At 34.1% G+C, this 25,264-nt stretch overlaps 1 protein-coding gene across 5 annotated transcripts in view; it reads left to right on the forward strand.

The window, feature by feature from the left end:
• Positions 1-18,900, forward strand: part of LOC113736865 (uncharacterized) — a 31,309-nt gene extending 12,409 nt beyond the window's left edge. For 2 of the 5 annotated variants that reach the window (XM_027264041.2, XM_027264042.2), the window contains exons 3-6: positions 9,679-9,723; positions 13,709-16,211; positions 18,207-18,410; positions 18,493-18,900. In XM_027264041.2, the coding sequence (XP_027119842.2) occupies positions 9,701-9,723; positions 13,709-16,211; positions 18,207-18,410; positions 18,493-18,564 (2,802 nt within the window). In that variant the 5' untranslated portion in view covers positions 9,679-9,700 and the 3' untranslated portion in view covers positions 18,565-18,900. The remainder of the gene's footprint in view (positions 1-9,678; positions 9,724-13,708; positions 16,212-18,206; positions 18,411-18,492) is intronic. The other 3 variants (XM_027264043.2, XM_027264047.2, XM_027264044.2) reach the window with 3 other exon arrangements.
• The last annotated feature ends 6,364 nt before the right edge of the window (positions 18,901-25,264 follow it).

Here is a 25,264-nt window from a genome sequence, read left to right on the forward strand (position 1 = left end):
GCTCTTAACTAAGACTTCTATCATTCTTGCAATCAAGTCCTTTAAGATGGGGGCAATTTCACTATGTTTCACCATTTCAAATGATTCTGCCATGGTTTTTTATTCAAAGTTATATTAGAATAGTACTTGAGTAGAAACCTTAGAATTCCCGCTCTAATACCATATGTAAAGAAAAGAAATAAGTTTGGGAAATATTTCTATATTTCTCACCTTTCACAAATGATACATCAGCATACTTATAGGCTTATACTAGGAAGAGATACAATGAACCTAGATAAATTTGAATTTACATCTAATCTATCCTAATCTATTATTGATATCTAATCATATCTCTCAAATTTAAAAAGATATTTACATCTATCAACTCATTCTAACATAAACTGGTTTGAAGTGGAACTTGTGAGGCCCTATACCCCCTAGTTTTTTGAGTTGTTAATCGATTTTACATAGAAACCAGGGGCGGAGCCAGAAAAAAATTTTAGTGGGGGCAAAAATAACACTAAAATTTTTTATCTACTCTTTTTCTAATTTTTTAAGAAAAAAAAAAAGTCTCATGCATAAAATCACAATTTCACAAGTTAAAATATTTATCAAATAACCCATTTATTAGTTATTACATTAACTAATCAATTTTCAAATTTCTTTAAAACAGTAATAGTTTCATGCTTTAGAAATATACTTGCAAACAAATTTAAAATAATAATAATAATAAGTAATTGTTTAGAATCTGATTTTGATGGTCTCCTAAAGTTGGTGAAAAGAGCTGCAAAATGTGGCGGACCCAAGTCCTAGAGGATCAATTGATTCTAATGCAATCTCTAAATTGGATGAAGTGATCAAAAAAATGAAAAACAAGCTTTGGTTGTGGAAAAAAAAATGGCTCTCCTATGTATGTTGGAGAGTGGGGACAACCGAGAGCCAGATGAGGAAAGGGAAATTGGGGAGTGGGGACAAAGGAAGTAAATGATAATTGGATGAAGTGATAAAAAGAAAAAGTAGTTGGCTTGGGTGTGGAAGAAGAGGAGCCGGTTGTGAAGGGAAATGGGGGACCACATGAGTAAAGGGAACGTGGGGAGTGGGGACCAAAAGGAATGACTGATATAATTGGTACTTGGCCCTGTTGGTGGGAAAATGAGAACTGGAGGAGAAAAGTGAATGATATAAATTTTGTGACTCATTCTTTCACATTTTTTCTAAAAAAAATTCTGGGAGCACCTTTAAAATTATATCAAAATTGTAGATGTATTATAGGAAATTAAGGGGGGCAGTGGGGGCTCGTGCCCCCACTTTAAATCCGCCCCTGATAGAAATTAAAATGAATCAACAAAATAGTCCCTTGCTGAATCCTAATTAAAAAAGGAACTTATAAGCCTTACCAACATGTGACGTTGAAAATTGTACCGAGACTTGTGATAGATAATTACAGTTTAAGCCAATTATAGACTTAAAGTATAAACCTTTATCTATGAAAGTGTAATGTCTCATCCAAATGCACTGACAGGTGCCGAACTTGTGCAATAATAATAATAAAACTTAACTACCACCAAAAACAGTCCATAATTAATTTTAAGTACTGGAGCAGGGACTCCAGGTGTGCAATGGGTTATTTGATTTACCTTGTTTTTGAAAAGTTTGCTTAATCCAATATACCAGAATTAATTATCTGACTAAATTCACTAACTAGTAGACAGTGGCAAGCAGGATCGTCTTCTCAGGGACTGGGGAGAAATTTGTTTCCTTTCGAATCAAGACAAATGGGGGTTTTCAAGATTAAATGATAACTAAATAAATTAAATGCAGAAAATAATTAATTAAAAGAAATAATTGGGAGAACTCTAGTCAAGGGTACACTTCAGAAATGCTTCATGCAACTGATCATTGATTCAAGGTAATTCCAACATTTATTAATAGATTGATTATAGTTGTCATACACGCGATAAACAAGCAGCCTTTTCTTACCTTTTCGATAGTTAACATACGACCGCTAACTATTTCTCTAACCCGAAAACAACCCTAGGTACGACCGTAAGATTTAATTTTTAGATTGCATTAAGATTCAGAAGAACCCAATCCTAACTAACAAATACGCTACGAGGGTTTGTTTAAATTAGATCGTATGTTTCCCTGACATAAACCCAATTATGCCAGTTGCTATCAGGATAAAGGTAACAAACAATTACGGATTCAACTACCCCTAATTAGCAAATAGCCTACGTGAATAACTAAATATTGCGCACCCATTCAATCATACACGATGGCTATAACAACAATTAAAAACTGAAAACATACAAATACCAATAAATGAAAGAAATAGTTAAAATAATTTAGATCTCACTGTTATTATTGAACCAAATCTTCAGTTATCCCTTGACAAGAAGATGGAGATTTAGCTACACATTCTCAAGGGAAATCCACAGGAGTCCCTTCATAACCGTTGGTTCCTTCTCCACAAACTAACTAAGAGCAAGCCGAAATCAGCCGCAGCAAGTGACGGCCATGTGTTCTACTTCAAAGAGTTCCTCCCAAATTTGTTGCTAGCCGAATTCTTAATCACGAGGGATCTGGCCTTTTTTGTCCTCCCCTTTGTTTTGTTTTCTATCCAATTTTTTGCTAAGAAGCCAAAAGTCCCAAACCAAACAACAATCCTCCTTTTTTCTCCTAATTGGTTGGTATCTTGATACCAATCAACTTCATAAAAAGATTCCTATCACAATTTAATTTCCTCAAAACTCTTCCAATGGCTTGAGGATGATCCCGTGAAATCAGGAAGGTCCTGATAGCTACCAAATTAGGAATTGATTTCGGATTTGGAGATTGGCCAATATCAATCCCAACTTTTCGGCTTTGAGCAGTGAACTTAGGCGCGCCCATGTGCAACCATCAGATGTTTTTCACTAGAAAATCTTCATTTAAGTACTTTTCATTCCCGCTCCTGAAATAAGCACAAAATATCAAATATAAGTAGAATCCGACAATTAAAATAATATTTGGCTAAAATCAAAAGAAGAATAATTATAAATTTAGCAACAAATTATGACCTATCAATTTTCCTCACACCTAAACTATGCTTGTCCTCAAGCATGAGAACACAAATCAAGTAATCAAATTCAAACAATGGTATTACTCAAATCTTCTATTGCCATGATACAATTAAAACATATGTCAAGTATCAGTGACAATTTTCAAAAAATATCTCTCCAATTAGTTTTCAAAATCAAGGACTCTTTTAATTTATGACTAACTAATCTAAGAATATAAAAAATTCAACCAGCATCCATAAGCAAATGGTTTGACTATTAAGCAAAATCTCAACATTAAAATTCATCGATCAACGGGCTAACAATTCATTCAAAACACTTCTACATTTTTCACTATTAGCACATTTTTTTTTCTAAAATATCCCCACACTTGATTGATTTTTTTTTTCTTCAAGGGAAATGCTTAGTCTTTAGCCATTTAAGCGTTTTGACGCGAACTCCGACATTGGCCAAATGAAGGAGTCCGGTACTCAACTTTTATCGCTAAAGGACCACATACTCATAGCTATCATTGCTTTTTGACACGAAAATCGACACTTATGATGAAGACGTCCGGTTATTAGGCAACGATATTAGCGAAATATAGCCGAATACTATTCATAAATAAGTACCAAATTAAAATTAAAAATTACACAAACCCGCTTCATTTCTTAAACATGGAGAACTAAGATTAATAGTTGAACCAATTTGCACAAAAAATGCTAGACAAATATTTACAATATTTAGAGAAGTTAACCAAAAAGTGTAAAAGTCACAAAATCTCAAATATTCACCGAAAAGATACCCTTAAATTTAACCATGTCATACTTAATATCTTAGAGTGTAAAACCTTAACAATAGAAAATTTTGAAACATATTACCGTCGTTTATTAGAAAAAATCACAAATATGCACAAGACGTGGCAAAAATTGGATAAGATTCGACAAAGTCAAACAAAAAATTCCAATAAAAATGCCCACACTTGTTTTTTTTTTAATATATTATCAATATACTACTCCTCCCACACTTAAATCTTGCATTGTCTCCAATGTAAAATAAAGAGTAAAAGAAGAGTAATGGGGATAACGAAACTTCCTTGATAACTGAGGGTGCTGTGGACAGCTACCGGTGAGGGGCAATTGATTGTGAAGCTCGACGTATGTTGATGGTTGGCAATGATGGAGTTCGGATGAAAAAGGATGGAAGAAAGAAAGAAAGAAGAAGAAAAAGAAGAGAGAAAGAAAGAGAGAAGAGAGAGAAATTTTTTTAATTTATTTTTAGATCCATTGCGTTAGACGTGGGCACGCCTAACTGTCCTTGAGTCTTTTGACCAACCGTCCGGAATTAAGATTTCTAAGCGTGACCACCTGGCGCGGGTATACCTAACTGCCAAAGAGTCTTCTGACCAATGTTCAGAAATTGAGTTCCTTAGACGTGATCACTTGGTGTAAGCATGTCTAACTACTATAGAGTCTTCTAACCGTAGACGAAAATTGCTTTCTTTAGGCGTGACCATTTGGCACGGTCACGCCTAACTAATGGAGAGTCTTCTGCCTGCCGACGTGAATTGTCTTCCTTAAGCGTGATCACTTGGCACGGGCACGCCTAACTGCTGGATAGTCTTCTGTCCGTCAAATTAAAACTTCCTTCCTTAGGCGTGATCACCTAGCGTGGGCACGTCTAACTGCCAGTTTCCTGCCATAACAATAACAAATCACTAAATGACACTAACACTTAACCAAAACTCCAAAAATATAAGAAAACTAAAACAAAAAAAGCCTTGGGTTGCTTCCCAAGCAGCGCTTTTCTTTAATGTTTTTGGCTAGACATCGCTATATTTATTCATGGAGGATAAAATCGTGTAACTCGTTTCAGTGCTTCATCTTCTATGTATCCCTGATAACCCTCGTAAATAGAGTAATTCTTGAGCACACGAGGTATGGTTTTCCATGGATTAGTAGATGACGCCAAACAAATCAACAAGAATCTTAATTCTTCACTCACTCCTCCGTCACGAACACTTACTGGTTCGAGATATTTTGCCATCGCAACTCTTAACTTATTCCTGTCATGAAACTCAAAATCGTCTGGTATAATAAAATCAATCTCACTAACAGGAATTAAAAAATAAGAGTTAGGAGAATCTTGATTAAAGAATGGAGGAGATGTCATCGCATTCGGTGATTGTTCATTGGATTCATTCATTTGAGCAATTTAATGTTGGGGTCTCATTTCTTGCACTTCAACTTTCTTTTCAACTGCATCTTTAGATCTGTCTTCTTGAGACTCTTGCAGTTCCATGTCATTTGTCAAGATAATTGCACTCTCATCTTCCTCATGGTCGATAATAGTCTGTGAGAGCAATTCTTCACACATTTGAGAAGTCAATTGCGTTATCCTAAATGTCAATTGATTCACTTGATCTGCCAGGTTATGCATGCTCGCTTGTGTCTCCTGATGAAAATCTATTGTCTCCTGATAGAAATCCATTGTCTCCTGTTGAAGTTGATATGTGTTAGCAGCTATTGATTTTATCATTTCTTCAAGAGACATACCTGACATAGATGATGGTTGTTGAGACTCTTGTTATTGAAAATCCATTGGCCTGGTCGCATAATTAAAATTAGAATAATCCCACCATCCTTGATCATACCCGTTTGAATAAGGGTCATATCACGTTTGATATTGAGGTGAAAAATCTCTAAAAGTATCAATTGGAGCACTTAGACCGTCTTGGAATGTAGGGCATATGCCGATTGAATGATCTGAGGTAAAATAAGTTTCACAATTTGCAACATCCCATTGATCATTAGATAAAACGCGAGTCTCATAACCCCTTCTAGAAATAAAATCCAGTCTATCACCAAAATACCGAATGTTAGCAGCCATAAACTATATATATATATATATATATATATATATATATAAAATAAGAGAAACATAAAAAAAAACAAGATGAATTCAAAAAGAAACAAATCAATCAGGCGCCAGTCTCCGGCAACGGCGTCAAAAATTGACAAGTGCCGAACCTATGCAATAATAATAATAAAACCTAACTACTACCAAAAGCAGTCAATAATTAATTCTAAGTACTGGAGCATGAACTTTAGGTGTATAATGGGTTACTTGATTCACATTGTTCCCGAAAAGTTTGCTTAATACAATATACCAGAATTAATTATCTGACTAAATTCACTAATTAGTAGACAATGGCAAGCAGGATCGTCTCCTCAGGGATTGGGGAGAAATTTGTTTCCTTTCGAGTCAAGACAAATAGGGTTTTTCAGGATTAAATGCTAACTAAATAAATTAAACGCATAAAATAATTAATTAAAAGAAATAATTGGGAGAACTCTAGTCAAGGGTACACTTCAGAAATAGTTCATGCAACTAATCATTGATTCAAGGTAATTCCAATATTTATTAATAGATTGGTTATAGTTGTCATACACGCAATAAACAACCAATCTTTCCTTACTTTTTCGATAGTTAAGGTGCGACCGCTAACTATTTTTCTAACCCGGAAACAACCTTAGGTACGACCGTAGGGTTTAATTTCTAGATTGCATTAAGATTTAGAAAAATCCAATCCTAACTAACAAATACGCAACGAGGGTTTGTTTAAATTAGATCGTATGTTTCCCTGACATAAACCCAATTATGCCAGTTGCTATTAGGATAGAGGTAATCAAACAATTACGGATTCAACTACCCCTAATTAGCAAATAGCCTACGTGAATAACTAAATATTGCACACCCATTCAATCATACACGATGGCTATAACAACAATTATAAACCGAAAACATACAAATACCAATAAATGAAAGAAATAGTTAAAATAATTTAGATCTCACAGTTATTATTGAATCAAATCTTCAGTTGTCCCTTGACAAAAAGATGGAGATTTAGCTACACATCCTCAAGGGAAATCTGCAGGACTCCCTTCATAACCATTGGTTCCTTCTCCACAAACTAACTAAGAGCAAGCCGAAATCAGCCGCAGCAAGTGACGGCCGTGTGTTCTACTTCAAAGAGTTCCTCCCGAATTTGTTGCTGGCCGAACTCTTAATCACGAGGGATCTGGCCTTTTTTGTCCTCCCCTTTATTTTGTTTTCTATCCAATTTTTTGCTAAGAAGCCAAAAGTCCCAAACCGAACAACAATCCTCCTTTTTTCTCCTAATTGGTTGATATCTTGATACCAATCAACTTCCTAAAAAGATTTCTATCACAATTTTATTTCTTAAAAACTCTCCCAATGACTTGAGGATGATCCCGCGAAATCAGGAAGGTCCTGATAACTATCAAATTAGGAAACTGATTCGGATTTGGAGATTGGCTAATATCAATCCCGACTTTTCGGCTTTGAGTAGTGAACTTAGGCGCGCCCACGTGCAACCATCAGATGTTTTTCACTAGAAAATCTTCATTTAAGCACTTTTCATTCCCGCTCCTTAAATAAGCACAAAATATCAAATATAAGTAGAATCCGACAATTAAAATAATATTTGGCTAAAGTCAAGGGAAGAATAATTATAAATTTAGCAACAAATTATGACCTATCACGCACTGGTAATTTGACAACAGTTATTTCATATCTAGAAGAGTTAGCCATATTGTTTTAAGTTGTTCTAAAAAATAAGATTTCATAAGAATAAATATTTTCTTAATTACTAATGTGACTTTTTTTAATTTTTTTGACAAAAAAGATATAATTTTATTCCATGAAATTTATACTAGTGGCAAAAATACATTGAACATGTCACAGATACAATAAATCTAAAAAATCACTAGATCTAATAGATTTAAAAAATAATAAAGATTATATTGTGAAAGTTCAACATATTTCAAATCCAGATAATATGTCAATAATATCATATTTGCTATACAACTAGTTCAAGTTCAAATTAGATACTGAAATTTGATTTTAGGACCAAAAAAAATCTCAGATTTGAAATACATATTTTTAAAAAATTCTTAAATCTAATAAAGAAATGGAAAAAAAAAACTAAGAAAAATTCTTACTACCATCCTCAATGAGGGGATAAAACTCTCATGTAGAAACCTATGAAAGCAGAAAACTCTCACATGTAAGCACTAGAAGAGTGAAAACTTTTAGTAGGATACCTTAGAAGAGATTTTCTTGAACATAAAACAAGAGCAGAAGGAGGGAGATATTGACTTGAGACCAAAATCTCCCTCTCATAGAGAAAAAAGAATTGTTGAAAGTCTTGTAAAGAGAAGTTAGAGAAACTTTTATTGAGAGGAAATCATTTAAGCATCCAAAATACTTAGGTCATACTTCTCTTTACATTAATCAACATTTTTAATTTTCAAATGTATTATGAAACTCTTGAATATCCTAAATTTTGGGATCTAAAGTACATTTTCTTTTATCTACATTTCTTTCATTGGTGAAACCAATTATGTGCACTAGTAGCAATGTGTATAATTATGAGAATTTTACCGTCCAACATTATTCAGGTTATTTTATTAATTTTTGTTTTCTCTTAAATTTGATATTCTTCATCAACTAATGATTGTTATGTTGACAACTTTTTCCATAATTTTTCCTCTCCTTGGTTCTTTGCTTATTCCTTGCAATAAAAATTACAAGTGTGAATCATTTGTTTCCATCCACAACCCTAGGGAATTATCTTTTGCATTCCTTTCTAGCCTTATTTTTCCACAAAAATATCTTTCTCGTTGACCCATTTCAACAAAAGTAGCATTTAGAATGTTCATCTTTTTTGCTTTCAATTTTTTTTTTTTTTTGCCCTTCTTCTCAAGAATTGTACTTTTCCTATCATTAGCGTTTCTAGCAAACTATGACAAAGTGTGTTTTCTCTTGTTGTGCTTTTATTATTATTTTTTTTATCTGTATTCTTTAGTTGCATTTTTTTCTGCAAAACTGCATTGTTGTGCACACACCCGAAAAAAATGCAACTAAAGTATATTGATAAAATAATAAAATAATAAAAGCATTTTTTCTGCTAAACCATATTATTGTGCACATACACATTATACACACACACACACATAAATACATATATATGTGTGTGTGTGTGTAACTATGTGTGTGCTTGTATGTGAGATCTTCTTGTTGGATCTTTAATCTAACGTTGGATTTTTATGTGAATAATTATATATTGCAGATTGTTAAATAAGGTTAAGTCCAATTAAAATGATCAATTACGGTTTGGGCTTTAATGTATCTAATAGGATATGGGCTTGTAATTTATAGAGATTTAAAGGTATTTTCTATTTCTTGGATGGGCTAAAATAGGAATCCAAAAAGATAACAGGAAAGTTATCTATAAATAGGATTATGGTTCCAGGTCACACGTATCTTATTGTCGTATTCTTTAGTACCACAAAATAGCCTTTCTCAATATCCCATCGTCAGAAAATCCTGACAACATAGAGAAATTTTCATGGGTTCAAGTGCTAGTTTGTTAACATGAATCCAGGTATATTTCCACAATTTTGCTGTTGATTTATTTTTTAATAATGGCCATAAAGATCTTGGGTTTAATAGGTGATGTTTTTCACCAAAAGTTAAATATAAACAACCACTAACACTTTTAGTTCCTAATGCCGTTGTTTGATGTTTTCATTAGGATTTAATGCTTTTTTTTTAATTGTTTGCTCCTAATAACCAGTGTTCAAAGCTCAGCATCATCGATGAGCAATCATAATCCTTCGAGGTAAATTTTTGTTTCATTTTCTTTCGTAGTTTTTAGTATCTTTCTCAATCATCAATGAAGAAAAAATAGTTCACTTGAAAAAAATTTCTCACCTCATTTAAGAAGTCCAATATCATTCATAACCATTTTCATGTCTTTTGTTAAATGAATGTATGTTTTTCTGAAAGATCCTTGTAGATCATTAGTTGTGTCAATTGCTATTTCGTCTTCATTTATATGTTCATATAATAGATCTCTATGCATCCTATGTTGCATCAATTGAGATCTATTTTAAATGTAGTCATTTACAACTGGATTAAACCCGTGCATCAATAAGATGCAAGGAGAGAATATTTGTTGAAAAAATAGTTACAATATATATATATATATATATATATGTGTGTGTGTGTGTGTGTATTCGTGTGGTTGTATGTATATATGCGTGTACATAAATATGTGCACATGTACATAAAGTATGTGTGTGTGTTTGTACATATAGATATGTACAAATGCACATATGTATGTATTTAATTATGGGATAATTTCAGTAACCTCCCTTGAGGTTTCCGACAATTTCATTCGGCTCCCCTCAGGTTTAAGAAATTATACTTATTTCCCTTAACATAGTAAAATACCTATAATGCCCTCCATTTGATAGACAATTTTAAATTTAAGGCAATAAATTTTCAAAACCTAAATAAATTTATTTTCTGTCTCTTGTCTATTTTTGCTCCTTTCTTTTCTAATTGATATAACCTATGTTTATTATTTTCAGTTTTGTGGATATTAGCAAATTGAAATTACAATATCAACAGAGGGAGTAGATTATGTGTCAAATTAAAAGTAAATGAAGAGACTAGCAGTGATAAAAAAATAAATAATAAAATTGATGATTAAAATAGGAAGAAGGACTAAAGATGTGAAATTTGTCATATTTAGTTTGATGTCAAAAAAAATTTTTTTTTTTATAAAATGTCAATAATTACATAAGGATTTCTTTCATTGGATAAGAAATTTTTTTATTATAATTTTATTGTAGTGGTAGAATTCATTCTCTACTTTTCAAATATTAATATTTTTAAGGCCATAAGAGTGTTGTAATGGTAATTCTAGGTCAATTTAACTTATATTGAAAAGGTATTTAAGCATTGATATTTAATTTTGGGGTATAAAATTGGTTGTCAATGGGGTTTGTATGTGTTTTTATTTTTTTTTATGCGACAAGTATTGGTATTGTGTATGCAATTTGGGATCTATTGGGCAGCTATTTGGTTTTAAAACTTGTGTTTGGATGGTTGTTAGGGATTATGTTTGTTGATTTGTGCAAAGTGTGGAAGAAAATGATTGAGTATGCTATATTTTTTTTCTTAATTGTGTACAAAAGGACAATTTTGGATTTTTGAAAGAAAATTTGGATTGTTGGACCTGTATTGTTACTAAACAGTAAAAGTAGGAGAGGTATATGTTATTTTTAAAATCTAAGGGGAGCTCTCTGTAATCATTAAAAGCCTCAAGAGAGGTTTGTGAAATTATCCCTTTAATTATTATGTATGTATGCATGTAGATATGTATATACATAGACATGTGCATCTATAAGTACCTACATATGATGTATGTATGTATATATGTATTATGCATAACATATTTATCTATATAGTTATATAAATACATATATATGTATATATTTATGTATGTATATGGATATAGCAAAATTAATGAATAGAAAGACAGTTTAGAATCATACTCTTTTTTTTTTTTTGGAAAAAATAAGCTCTTTATTGACGATATCCAATGATATCTACACACCAGGGCATTCCCTAACTACATAGAACAAAACAACTACAAGAATTTTAGCAAAACTGATCTAAGGACAGTACCCATTCCGGTGCGAGCCATGTAGTCTATACATGTGTTCTTAGGAGGTGAGAGAGCAATTATACAAGGGTTGGACTTGAGTTTAGGTTATATTCTTATATGGGGTTTATTCTCTCATAATAAAGAAGGATTTTTTCTTTGTGGACGTCGGCTCATACTAAATTTTGAGTGTCGTTTATTTTTATATTTATAGTTTATTTATTATTAAATTGCTAGCTATTTGACGTCTCAATAGAAGTTTGTCACGCGGCTAGATCCCAACATATTTAGTGTTTTCTACCACATCCATGACACTCTGCAGCTGAAGAAAAGATGATCATCAACTTCACCGCATAGCAGGCACTTAGTATCTAAGATCTGTAAATCCCATTTCTGCAATCTACTTTAGTATTTAGTTGCATTCTACAGGCCGACCATAAGTTAAGGAGCATCTAGGTACATAGTTTTTTTTCCCAAACCAGATGATATCAGAAAACCTTTTAACCCCGTGAACTGAGTGTCAACATAGCTGATTTAACAGTGAACAATCCAAAGAAGCTAGGTGTCTGTATACTCTACTCAACCTCATCAACAAACAGTACAAAGAGTGTAGGTGTCTGTTGCATTAGCAACCTGACCTCTGATTCCTTCTCCTCCCAGTTGGCCATGTCCGAGTTCCCTCAGCAACGCATTTCTTCAACGTATCTTGCCTCTGACATCTAAAACAAGAGAGTAAGTTCTGTGAAAAATGTTGATACAAAGGCCCCGTTGGTTGCCAATTATCGAACCAGAAAAATTCTCGCTTCCATTTCCCACCATTTTCTTAATGAGAGGCTGGGCTAAAACTCTTAAGTTTCAGAATCTTCTTCCAAGACCAGAGCAGTCATTTGGCACACACAACCCCCAGTTGCATGTGCGCCTAGTGACTTTATATTGCTAAATTAATTGATGAGTTTAGGATCATACTTACCCTAGTTGCACTTTATATTCCTAAATTAATTGATGGGCACTATCGCCTACGAAAACTATTAAGTGAGACTCCAAATTACACTCTTTTTTTTTTTTTTTTAAGGAACCTTTTATTTTTCCTCCTCCAAGGGGAAGAATGACATGAATTCTTACGCAAAAGTAAGCAAAGATGGCTTTTGTTACATTGTTGGCTTCTCTAACATATGTCTCTGTGTGTGTGTGTGTTTAGCCCCCTCTGTGAACTAATTAAATTAGTCCCAAATGTTCCAACTATACCAAATGTTGTTCCGAAACTGTTTATCGACGAAAATGATCTGTAATATTTCCGCTTAAACAATTGTAGTCCTTCAGGTATTCAACTCGGCCATTTTGGTTATAAATGTTAAAAAAAATTATTAAAACTCATAATAAAGCTTAAAATACATTTGTTAGAATTATAGAATAGTTACAAAAATTGTGAAAAGTCACAAAATGCAAAATAGAGGTCATGACGTTTGTTTTACATAATTTTTGTGCATTGAATACTAGAGCATTGAGTAATAAATTTTACACCTTATAAACTTTACAACTTGTATACTATTATATTACTTACACCATAAAAATAATGGAAACCAAAACTTTACAACTAATTTTTGTAATAACTATGTACAAAATATATTGTTTAATGAATTATTATATTTAAGTTTAGAAAATAACTAAATGGAGATCATACATGCTAAAAACAGCACCGGATTTGTTCAATTAGCAAATTATTAGGTATATATATATATATATAATTTTTTAATTTGGTAAAAAATTGGATGGTTTACACTTATATTATATCTTACCGAGTTTCTACGGTTTCCCATTATTTGTCCATAAATTTTATCATTGTTCTGAATTTTTATGTATTTTGTATCTCATGTTAATAAATTTTCTTACATTTTTATGGACATTGAGGGCCAATTTGACGAAAATTAAATATTTTAGACGAACATTGGTTTAGATTAAAACATAATACACTAAGTTATTCAAAATTGATTACCTTAAAACATCTTTTGTTTTGGCTTAAGGTTGCCCAAGCACTGAAGACTGAAGATTTATCTCGTCCTATTTCATTCATTCCAATGAATTTGATTAAACTTTTACTACACCGAGTCTGGAACCTTCAAGGACGGCTTAAGAAAAGTTTTTGAGTTTGCAGGATGGCTGTTGATGCCGCACTTGGTGGGTCATCTCTAACATTTGCATATGCGGTTCTCAAAGATTTATGGGTGTACATGAAGCACAGGAGAAGACACGTGAAAGATTTACTCGACAATCTTAAATATCTTGGAGATGAAGCAGGTATTCTTTATGGCCGTTGGCATGACAATGAAGAAGATATCGATCGTCGAGCAGCCTCCATACAGAGAAGTCGACAACATGAAGCGTGGAAGAAGGTAGTATCCCGGTTGTTGGATGATTACAGTAAGATAATTGCGAAGTACAGAAAGATGACAGGAGCAACTGGAAACCAAAGGCGCCAGGAAGCGGAAGGTTCGAACAAAGCGGATGTGGATGAGAGCAGCACAAATGCACTGATCCATGAACTGCCGGATATTTCCCACTTAGGGAAGCACAAATTATGGACCCGAAAGTTCTTCAAGCTTGCAAGGCTCGATAAAGACGTTATGAAGCTAAGGGATAAATTTGCTTCAGCCCGAAAAGACATACCACTTGCGGATTTAACACGTCCAGTGAAGCCAAAAGCTGTTATAAGAATGGAAGATGCTAAAGACCTAGATGTTGTGCCTTCGCATCAAAACAAACTTGCTGAACTCCTTCGTGAACTGCTGCCCTGTGGAGTTGAGGCAGAAGCAGAAGCAGAAGCAGAGGCAGAAGCAGAAGCAGAAGCAGAGGCAGAAGCAGAAGCAGAAGCAAAAGCAAAATTGAAGAGGATTGCTATCTGTGGAGAAGCGCAAGTTGGAAAAATAAATATCATGAAGAACTTGAATAACTGGTTTGATTCATGCCCTCCTTCAGCGAAACTCGACTACGTCATTTGGGTGACTGTTCCAACTAATCTGCACGAGAAAGAGGATGTCATCAAAACCATACAAGAGAATATTCTTCGGCGTTTGGAGTTAACTGAGCAGATTAGTACAATTGATAAGAATAAAGATACAATATCTACAGAATTACGTGAAAAATCGTATTTGCTGCTTTTTGAGGGGTTTTCTTCATCAATTCAGCTTAGGGAGATTGGAGTCTCCGAAGAACATAAGCACGGGATAGTCGTGATTGAAACTACAGATCCAGTTTTGCTGAGGAGTTTTGGTTTCGACCAAAAAATCAAAGTAGAAAAATTACCATACAATGATTCGAGGAAATTGTTTGATAAGATCATGGAAGGTGAAAAACTAAGTAAAGAGTGCTGTGATCTGGTTGGGCTGATTCTTAAAGAGCTTGGCGGGCTTCCAGGGGTGATCTCATTCATTGCGACGTTGCTAAAAAGCAAAATAGATGCAGAATTTTGGGGAACTATAAAGGACAAATTAACAGCAGATGTTGGTGAATCTGAAGATCTGGGACTAGGAGGATTATTTAAGGCTTTTGAGATAGCTTATGAAGGCTTGAAAGAGGATCGTTGCAAAAGTTGCCTACTTTATGCAGCATTGTTTCCTAAAGACTTCACAATTCCCATTAATGTTTTAGTCGAATGTTGGAAAGCTGAAGGTTTTCTTTGCTGTCCTGCTCCTACATTCCTTAAGGCCCGAGGAGATGGAATTTTCGTACTGCACAAGCTGACTGGGCATTATCTCTTAGAGAGCTGTTCTGAACAGTACGTTAAGATGCCAATACTCTTCAGGAGATTTGCAATTCGTACAACTTTCCCCGGGGAGGAAGTTGGAACATCCTTTGTCAGGTCAGGTCCAAAGATAGACGGACACCTAAAAGACGACGAATGGAAGATGGCCAGAAGGGTGTCTTTAATACGAAGCCAATTGGAGGAATTACCTGTGAGCCTGGAATGTGGGGGCATATCAACGCTATTTCTGCAACTTAACCCAGACTTGAGAAGCATTAAGGAACCGTTCTTCACAACTTTGAAGGAACTTCGAGTTTTGGACCTGCACAGCACCGGAATACAATTGTTGCCATCCTCTATCTCCTCCTTGATTGAGCTTCGCAGTTTATACCTCAACAATTGCGGTGACCTAACTGTGCTCCCATCTAAAATAGTGAAACTCACAAAGCTCGAAGTTCTTGATATTCGAGACACCTCAATCCATTGTTTACCAGAAGAAGTCAGCAGTTTGGTTGGCCTAAGGTGCTTAAGGTTTTCATATGCCCCGGGAATGTGCAATCCTAATCCGAAGCCAAGATTGTGGGAGCGTATTGTGCGGCGCCCAAATTATCGCACAACAGGGAGAAGGGTAATATTTCCCCTCGGAGCAGCTGATCAGCTTAGTAAGCTCGAGGAGATGACTATTGTCTTAGTAAATGGAAGCAGTGATCGCATTGTTGATCGAATAGAAGCAGAGGTGCTTGAATTTAAGAACAAAAATAGTCAGTTTAAGTTAATTCTTCACAGGCCATCCCAATCACTGGACCAACGGAATCCCGTCCAACTGAGGGGAGAGGGAATAACCCTTCCGAATCAAAGTGTTGCTGCCGTTCATGATCCAACAACAGGAAACCAGTCTCCGAGATCAGATAATGAGGTAAGCCTTTCCTACCTAATCTGTAGCACCTTTTCAAACACCAAAAGGGTACAAAATTACTTATCTTACTATGAAAATATTTCTTGATTTTTATAAATTGGTTTCATACTTGAAAATCTACTAATTTATTACCCCTTGAAAATCCGTCTCAGTACAATGTTAAAGTCCTACAAAGAAATGATAATTAAACTAAACTATTTCTGATTCAGATACCAGATTTGTTTGGTTTCTCTCCCATTGAGAGGTGGAGGAGGTTTTGATCTAGAGAGAAGTAGAAAATTAGTTTTCGAGAGGGAAGGAGGAGGCAGGCCTTTTGTGAGTTTTTAACTTGTATGAGAATTTCCTGAACTTTTACTGTGAAATATGTGACGGTAGCACAATTGACAAACGCATGGACTAAGAAACCAAAGCAATTGAATATACAATCTTAACAATTCCACCAGTTTTCTAATTTGGAAAAGTAATGAAAAAATTGAGTCTATATCCACTAAGTGCAAGAACAAAAACAAACTTATTCATTTTGTACTTGAAGGTAAATGTGCTTAATTATTTTGATCTTAAAATGTATCCAATCTTCTTTTAATTGGAGTTAACATCATTATTCAACGACATTGGAATGAAAGAGAAATTTTGGTTTAAAAACAAGGAGGAGGATTTTTTGGTGGGGAGGGGGGAACAGAGAAGAATGAACGACACGGAGGAGAGAGGCAACTAGAATGGAGAGAGGGACTACCGTTGAGAGAAGCAAGAGTATTGAAAAAATAACAAGTCAATTATGACAATCATAACAATATAAAAAAAATATCTCTATCTTTAGTGGTGAAATGTTAAAAAAAGGTAACAACTTACGTGGATTTTAATGTGTAGAGAAAATATGAAAGTTTTGCAAATGGGTGTGTATTGAGAGCACATTGAGAAAGGAGAAGAATCATAAAGGTAAAGTTGTGTCTTGTTTGATCTTGATTCAAATGTAAAAAATAAAATGGGTTGTTATTTTGTTTTAAGTGTGTTGACTCAAAAAAAGTGTGTTGAGTTGGCGGGAAAAAAAATGACAAACAAAGAATAATATTAAATAAAAATTGTATACAAGTCGATTATTATGTAATTGTGAACTTTGTACTTGTGAGCTTAACTAATTAAGGAGTTTATAGAGTATTTGTACTAGTAGTTAAAGAGAGATAATATTCTCACGATCAAATGACAAAAATGATCATTAAATTATTCAACATTTCTTGTTTTAGTTGCTAAACCTTTTATTTAGCTAAAATAGTTATTCAACTAATTTAAATATACATTTTTGAAAACAATTGGTGTACATTTTCATTAGATGCATGATAAATATGTACGTCTTGATGAGTTGAGTGATCGAAAATGTACCAATTTATTAGTTGAATCACCATTTTGACTAAACAAAAAATTCAATGATCAAAACGTGAAATTGGAAATAATTTGGTGGCTATCTATGCCATTTACTTACATTCTCATTGGGGCATGCGGACAATTGAAGTTCATCATCAGAAATTATAGACAAGTAGTTCAAAGCATGTCCACTTTGCTAATAGATGGAGGAATAAACTTCATCTATTGGGACAAACTTAAAAAATTATACATGTATAAACATTGGTGGGAGCAGTAGGGGCAATCTCCATTGGACCTGGAATCAAAGGGGATAGTGAAAAAATTAGCCTAGCATAGGTGCCCACTTAGTATAACCTGCTAAATATGCCAGTTCAAGTTAGTCCTTAATGCTGCTATTTTCCTTGCAAAAGATGAAAAGTCATTTTATGGCATATGTCATGTTATCAACATAATTTTATGCTATTGCCGGAAACGTCAAATCATCCATTGGCATCATGGAGTAAGCACCATCTTTAGTTGCCTAACGCTAGGTATCCACTCCCCATTCAGCCTGAAGCTGGTCAAATATGTCATTTGCTTAACAACATATAAGTAATGATTAGGATGTTACAGCTCGGGGACTTTCACATTTTTCAGGGCCGTTCTAGAGGTCGAACAACTAATGCAAACTCTCAGGCAAGGAGGAAAGATAAAGGGAAGGGACTTGCAATTTTTAAGCCTAAAAATAAAGCCCGGAATATTGGTGTGGTGATAAGAGAGCCTTTAGAAACAAATGGGAGTCGAGTTGATATTCATGAAGAAGCCAATGTTATTGTTGATCAGCAGGTAGATAGAGCTACGGTAATTTCTCTATAACTTTCCGGCGCTCATAAAGTAGTAATACTCTTTTTGGTTTAAAGTGATTGTCACCTCTAAATTCCAGGTAGATGCTATTGACCGGCCAAAATTCTCGGATGAAGCAAGTACTTCAGGAACTGCTCGTGGAGCAGACTAGCATCTTTTTTAACAAGTTGTTCAGCGAATTTCTTTGTTTTCCACTGTACAAAGGAGTGCAAGGTCCTTTCCATGACTGTGGCTTTGCAATATGATGTTACAGAGATTGTCTGCAGGAAAATTTTGAAAAGGGTGCATTTGGATCTTTAATTGATGAATGGTGCGTATTATTGACTGCTTATTTTAAAAACAATTTGTATTGACTTGGGTACTACATACACTACTACTATTCTACGTGATAAATTGTATATTGTAAAATAACACAGATGTCATACGTATTCAAAGTTGTGCCCTCTTTATTGAATAAAGGCTGGCAGTGATGGAGTTAGAACACAAAGTTGGGGGACAATTGCTTTTGTGTACAACGCAGTACAACTAAAAAGATAACTTTTATATACAAAAATAACTATATAGAAAATCATAAATAACTAGTATAATAGTCGAGTCAATTTTGTTAAAGTTGTATTGAATTTTACAATAATGACATTATTGCACAAGCTGAATGATAATTATTTTTTGTACTATAGAATAAAAAGCTTTTATGTTCAATATTCTTTTTTTTCTTTAACTAGCACTTGGTTTTGTTTCTAATAGGCATCATTTTTAAAGTAGGTGATAATTATAGATTTGAAGAACTTAGAGGAACAAAGTAAATCAAAAGGGGATACTTCAGAAATTTTGGTGGGTGGGCACTTAAAAGTGGCTCTGCCTTTGAGGGATATGGTATTATTTTATGGGCAAAATATTTCAGTGGATATTAAACTATTGCTTGCATCAACTATTGGCCATCAAATAAATTTTTATAAAAAAAAGTTGGCCACTAAATTAACCAATCAGCACACCCATGGCCATTTCATCGATTATTGCTCTTAATTTATCAAATAATCAGAACACATAGCAAAATATAGGGATATTTTTTCCACAATTAACTTGATCCTATTCTCCCCATTATTTCTTTCCTCAAACCTATACCCAAATGTGAAATTATTTCAGGAAAGAAGTAGGGAGTCAATTTGAAGCCATAAATTCCTCAGGCAAAGTGCAAAGAAGACAAAGAATGTTAAGGCGCTCTTCTCAACCTATTTCTAGATGCCCATGCAGATTAACAAAAAAACGATGAAGCCCTCATGGACAAACTAGAACCCAACAAGAAGATATGTTATTTGCCCTTTAAGAGAGGTAAGGTGTTTGATTTATAATGGAGATGTTATAACATGAGAATTTAGTCCTACCATGTAAAATGCAGGGTAAGGGATGTGGCATTTGGGATTGGTGCAATCCAAAAATGTGCAAAAGATTGACTCACATAATTCCTAATTTGTTGAGAAAAATGAATAGAATAGAATTGTATGAGAGAAACTGGAAACCTTGGCAAGAAGATGGGAAACTAAAACTAAAAAATTGGAGTTTAAAGGTTCAAAATTTGAGGTTGAAGTGAAAAAACACAAAACTACACAGCATTATTTCTCAAGAGCTCTTCTTGCTGCATGATTTTTCGTATTGGTGTTTTGTATCCCCTTGTATTTTATGACTATCAATGAGAGTGCCCATACTTTGGTCATCAAAGGATCGTGAATGCTATAGGGTGATTGTGGACAAGTAGGCGTAGTAAAGTTGATTAGGTGTCAAGTTGGCAGTGTTTTCTATAATCAGACCAAGAAGATGAAACATGTTGTCTATTGTAGTGAGATCTCCATTGGTATGTTTTGTAATGGAATCCCTGCAGTAATTTTTTATTTGCACTAAATGAATGGACACTTGTGCATGCAGTATTATAACACAGTAAATTGAGTACTCGTGTATGTAGAAAAGACAAGACAAAAGGAGCATAACCACTGGATAAACACAACTGTAAAAGCTTTTGATTTCCACTAGTACATAGAATCTATTCCAAGATGCATTACAAAAAGACAGTGGACAAAAAACAAAAGCCATTCATCATAACAAACTAAAAGCCATCAACTATTTACATAAAGTGGATCCCCTAACCTATAATGCATCTATTTTAATAGCCACACTTAAATAAACTATTATCAATTAGAGGATAAGTCATTTACATTTCAGTCAACATCAAAACACAATCCAATCCCATTTAACTTGTAGGGCCACCTCTGGCTCTTGTTAATCCAGATCTACTAGTATTTCTATCTCTTTTACCCTTCTACCACCAAACTTGAAGGGTGTTTCCTTTCCCAGATAGGCTAATTAGCATTAATCATCCCTTTGTTTGCTTTAGTTAATAGCCATTTACCATTTTTGTAGAATTTTCTACTAGATCTAGAACTTGTAGCTGCCGGATTTGGATGCTGAACTGCTAATATTGGTTGCTGAGATGGTGGATTTGGCTATTGAGACACTGGATTGAATGCTGAATTGTTGGGATTGGTAGATTTGGCTGGTTAACTGCTAGAGTTTGCTACCGCTACTACTGCTGTTGAGTTCATAAACCCTCCTCATGCACTCTTTTGCCCTTTGTTTTCTTTTTGAAACTTTGTATAAATGGAAGTGTATTGGTTAACAAAGGTAAGACATTTGGCATGAAAACTATATGTATACATATAGGCTATTGCTTCATCATTAGTTAAGCAGTTTCTCGATTCGAAGTCATCTATTTGCATGTTGCTACATTGTACCATATTTTTCCACATTTCCTACAATGCATGGTGACATGTTCTGAGCTTTCTTCCAAGTTTCTTTTCTTCTACATCATTCCTTTTCCTTGCCTCTTTTGGCATACTTTGTTGGATAGTAGAAATTGGAGGATCAAGTTCCATGTTGGTAGACTTAGGCCAAAGTATTTGGCTACTGATAAGCCTGTCAATCGGGCCTAATGAACTGGACTTTTATAAGTTTGAGCTCAACTCATTTAATTTATAATATTTTCGAGTTTCGTTCTATGAGTGTCGGGTTAATAAACATGAAGCTCATACTCGGTTCACATAATATTCGAGTTGTGAGCCTTATTCAGATTTAGCTCAAGCTCACTTATTACTCCTTAATTTTCTTAATATAATTACTATAACTATTAAGTTGTAAAACTAATTTAACATTTACAAGACTACAATTTTAAAACTAAACATGAACAAATAATAGTTCTTAAAAAGTATATAAACCAAAAAATTTTCAACAATATTTATATTTAATTTGTTCAAAATACATGAAAACTATTAATAAAACATACGGTCATAAGCCAATACATCTTTAAAAATTGAAACTTTTTTATAGCCTTGTGATTTGAATCCAAACATGTTTGATGATTTGTGTTTCTAGACCAAAAAGAAATCAACTAATATTATGCCAACACAAAAATTTACTCGACCAATAAGAAAAGTTAGAGATTCAGTTATGCATTACTAATATTGGCTCTTAAGAAAGTTCATAAGAGAGTCTTCAGATGTATTTTTGTATTTTGTAATTTATAGACATTTAGTATTTAGTAATAATATATTTGGATATATAGTTGTACATAATATCAAAATATAAATATTATATATATAGGTAATTAAAGGGTCGGACCTATGTCGGATTTGAGCCTAATGAGGTGCAAGCTCGACTCATATTTAATTAAACTCAGACCGACTCACTAAAAGGTCAGGCTGATTGGACTTTTTGTCGGGATGAATGAACCAAGCTCGAGTTGGCCTAGCCCCATTGACAGTCCTAGCTACTGATAGGCTAGAAGATATTATTATAAACCTACAAAAATAAGCTGTTGTAGTAACATTCATTAGTCATTTCATGGGGATCATCTTCTATTTGCTTAATTGCTTCAATTAAATGGGTACAAGGTAAGTTAGATACTTCCCAAATCCAACAAGTACATTGCTTCTTTTTCAAAGTCACTATAAATTGGCATTCCTTGGGCCTTTACCTGATATCCATCAATTCCATTGAATTATGGTAACCAGTGAAAAAACTTTTCATTTCTATCATCAATAAATTTTCTAGTCAAAGGCCTTGGTAAGTGTGGATTTCTAGTAATGGCAGCCTTTCTTTGAATTCTTTCCATCATCAATTCTCTATCATTTTTCAATAAAGATATAATTGGCTTATCCTTAACTTCTAGTATGTGTGAATTGAAAGACTGGCACGGATTATCGACAATCATATTACACTTAATGTGAGGAGAAAAGAAAGTCTTAAACCAGTGGCTCGGATGAGGTGCTTTCTCCACCTATTTGTATGCTTCACTATCATACTATTTCAAGTTCTCAGCAGTTTTCTTAAACATTCTAATTGTGCTGCTTCTAGCTATTACCCATAACATTCCTTTAAGTGCCTTACTGAGATATTTCTTTTTGAAATTTTGATATATGTGCTATACACAATATCTATGCTCAGAGTTAGGTAGCACTTCGGATAATGCTCTATCCAACCCCCACAAAAATACTTTACACATTAGTACTTGAAGTGGCTACTAGTATGCACCAATTGTTATATAACAAGATACTCATATTTTGTTAATCAGAGATGAAAGTGTACTGAAACTAATTATCTATTTCTAGATCTACTTTGAGAAGCTCCAAGGACCATTCCCACTAGATAGTAGCTTCTTTCTCTACTATGGCCCAAGCAATAGGCCACTAGCCATTATTGGGATCAATTGCCACTGCTGATAAGAGTTGATTAGGGTATGACCCTTTTATATGACATCCATCAAGTACAATCACAAGCCTACACATTTTGCATTATTCCTTTAATGCACCCAAACAATAATACTGCCTCATGAACCAATAAATGCAACCTAGATGAATCGCAACCCAGTTCTCTAAATGAAGTGAACTTAATTGCCATGGTAGAATCATGGTGAGTTTTCTTAATCCCCTAACAATATTCCCAGATATGCTTGTACTATTTTACTGCATAACCTTTGATTTTGTCAATAGTAATATTTCTAAGCATTTCTAATTATTTTTGTTTGATATTTGTAATTGCACTCCTTATGCACTGTTGCCTCAGCTATCTATTTAACAGTCATGTTTTTATTTTTCCAAGCATGACTACAATTTTCATGCACATCATACGACAAAATCATTCGGTCCAGGTGCTTTCTCCTGAGAAGTATAAAACTCCCAGTTGCATGGATCCTTGCATCTTACCTTCACTCTAAATTCCTCATTAGTGTAGTACCAAACAAGTCTACCATTAGCAATAGAATAATTCTAGATTGTAGTCTTCAACTCAACTAATGATATAAACCTTATCGCTACTTGAAAATATGGATTTCCCATGTATTTTTTTAGCATTGAGGTCAGTGTATATGATTTCTTTATGCACATCATCATCTTGATAAGAAGAACCATGAGTGGTCCATGGGTCTTAATTCATCATGTTGTCCTACAACACATCTTCATCATTAGCATCTTCTAGTCCTTTATCAGCCTATGGTGATGTATTCTGATCAGTTTGTGATGATGAATTATTATATGTGATGATCTATTTTATTTTATTTTTTTGTTGTGCTCTTTCTTGGCCCTCTTGCTATTTTTCTAACATACTTTTTCTTATTTCTCTTGCTACCACCAAATGCTTTATTAGCTGCCTGTGATTCTTTGCCAACTGGGGTTGCATGTTGACCACCTCCTTGTGCATCACTTTCCAAGCTTGTTATATCCCATTCCTCATACATTGTAGATTCAATAGTGTTCACAACAGGAGGGAGAACTTCAACTATAGGGGCTAGTTTCTCACTCTCAAGCATTTGATCATCTTTGCAAAACCCTTCATCATTAGTCAAATGCTCTCCTTTAGAGTTGCTACCATTTTTGTTATCTTCTTCAGTTCCCGTATACCTACATCAGCCCTATTTCTTGTACCAGCCCCACTAACTTCTCCCTCAATTACAGCACCACCTCCTGCACTTTCACCCCTATTGTACCTCCCATTGTTGGTCTACGTCTAGCCATAGTTGCATTAACAAAAGAGCCAAAAAATAGAAATTTTCTAATAGTTAATTATTGACCAGGTTTCACAATTGGACTCCTTACAACTAATCAAACAAGTACAAATATAATGTGCAAATATATGAACTAATAGGTTTACAAGATAGCTATGATCAACTCAAGTCAACACAAATCAAGAAGCTACAAGTTCATTTTTACCCGTAGGAGAAAATGGTTTAGCTAGACATAAAGTCTGAAATGTTAAAGCACCCAAACCTATTGTCATAATGCATGAATAATATACAAGAAGTTGAGAGTAAAATTTGAATAAATCTTATTTAATTAGATGAAGCAAGTTCCTCAAGCTCCACATTTACACATTATTCTTCAAGTTCTAGAACAAAGTTGTTCTTCCACAAAAGAAAATCTCACTTTCTTTTGCTCTCTCTACCTTTTCTTTCCATAACTATAGCTCTTTCTCAAGAGTTTCTAAAATCACCTTAATCCTTTTAAAACAAGTGTTTATATAGAAGAAAGATTTACAAAAGATGCTCCTTGAGATTCCAAAATGTTGCCTTTTCAAGTTCCCATTGCTACTTTGCAGAAACTAGTTGAAATTGATTAAAGAAAATAGTCCCAAAAACTGTGAAAAGTCTGCAAGTTGCCTTTAACCCAGGGACATGCAACATGGATCCGCGAGGTGTAGCTCACGGATCTAGGTTGCGGATTAGTTCCTCTACCTCTTAGATGATGAAATGCGACATCAAGGATCCATGAGGCATACTTCACATTTTGTGGCTCACGTGTCCTCTTCATAGA

Source organism: Coffea arabica, chromosome 3e (genome assembly GCF_036785885.1).
Source record: "Coffea arabica cultivar ET-39 chromosome 3e, Coffea Arabica ET-39 HiFi, whole genome shotgun sequence".
In the NCBI taxonomy this organism is placed as follows: Eukaryota; Viridiplantae; Streptophyta; class Magnoliopsida; order Gentianales; family Rubiaceae; genus Coffea; species Coffea arabica.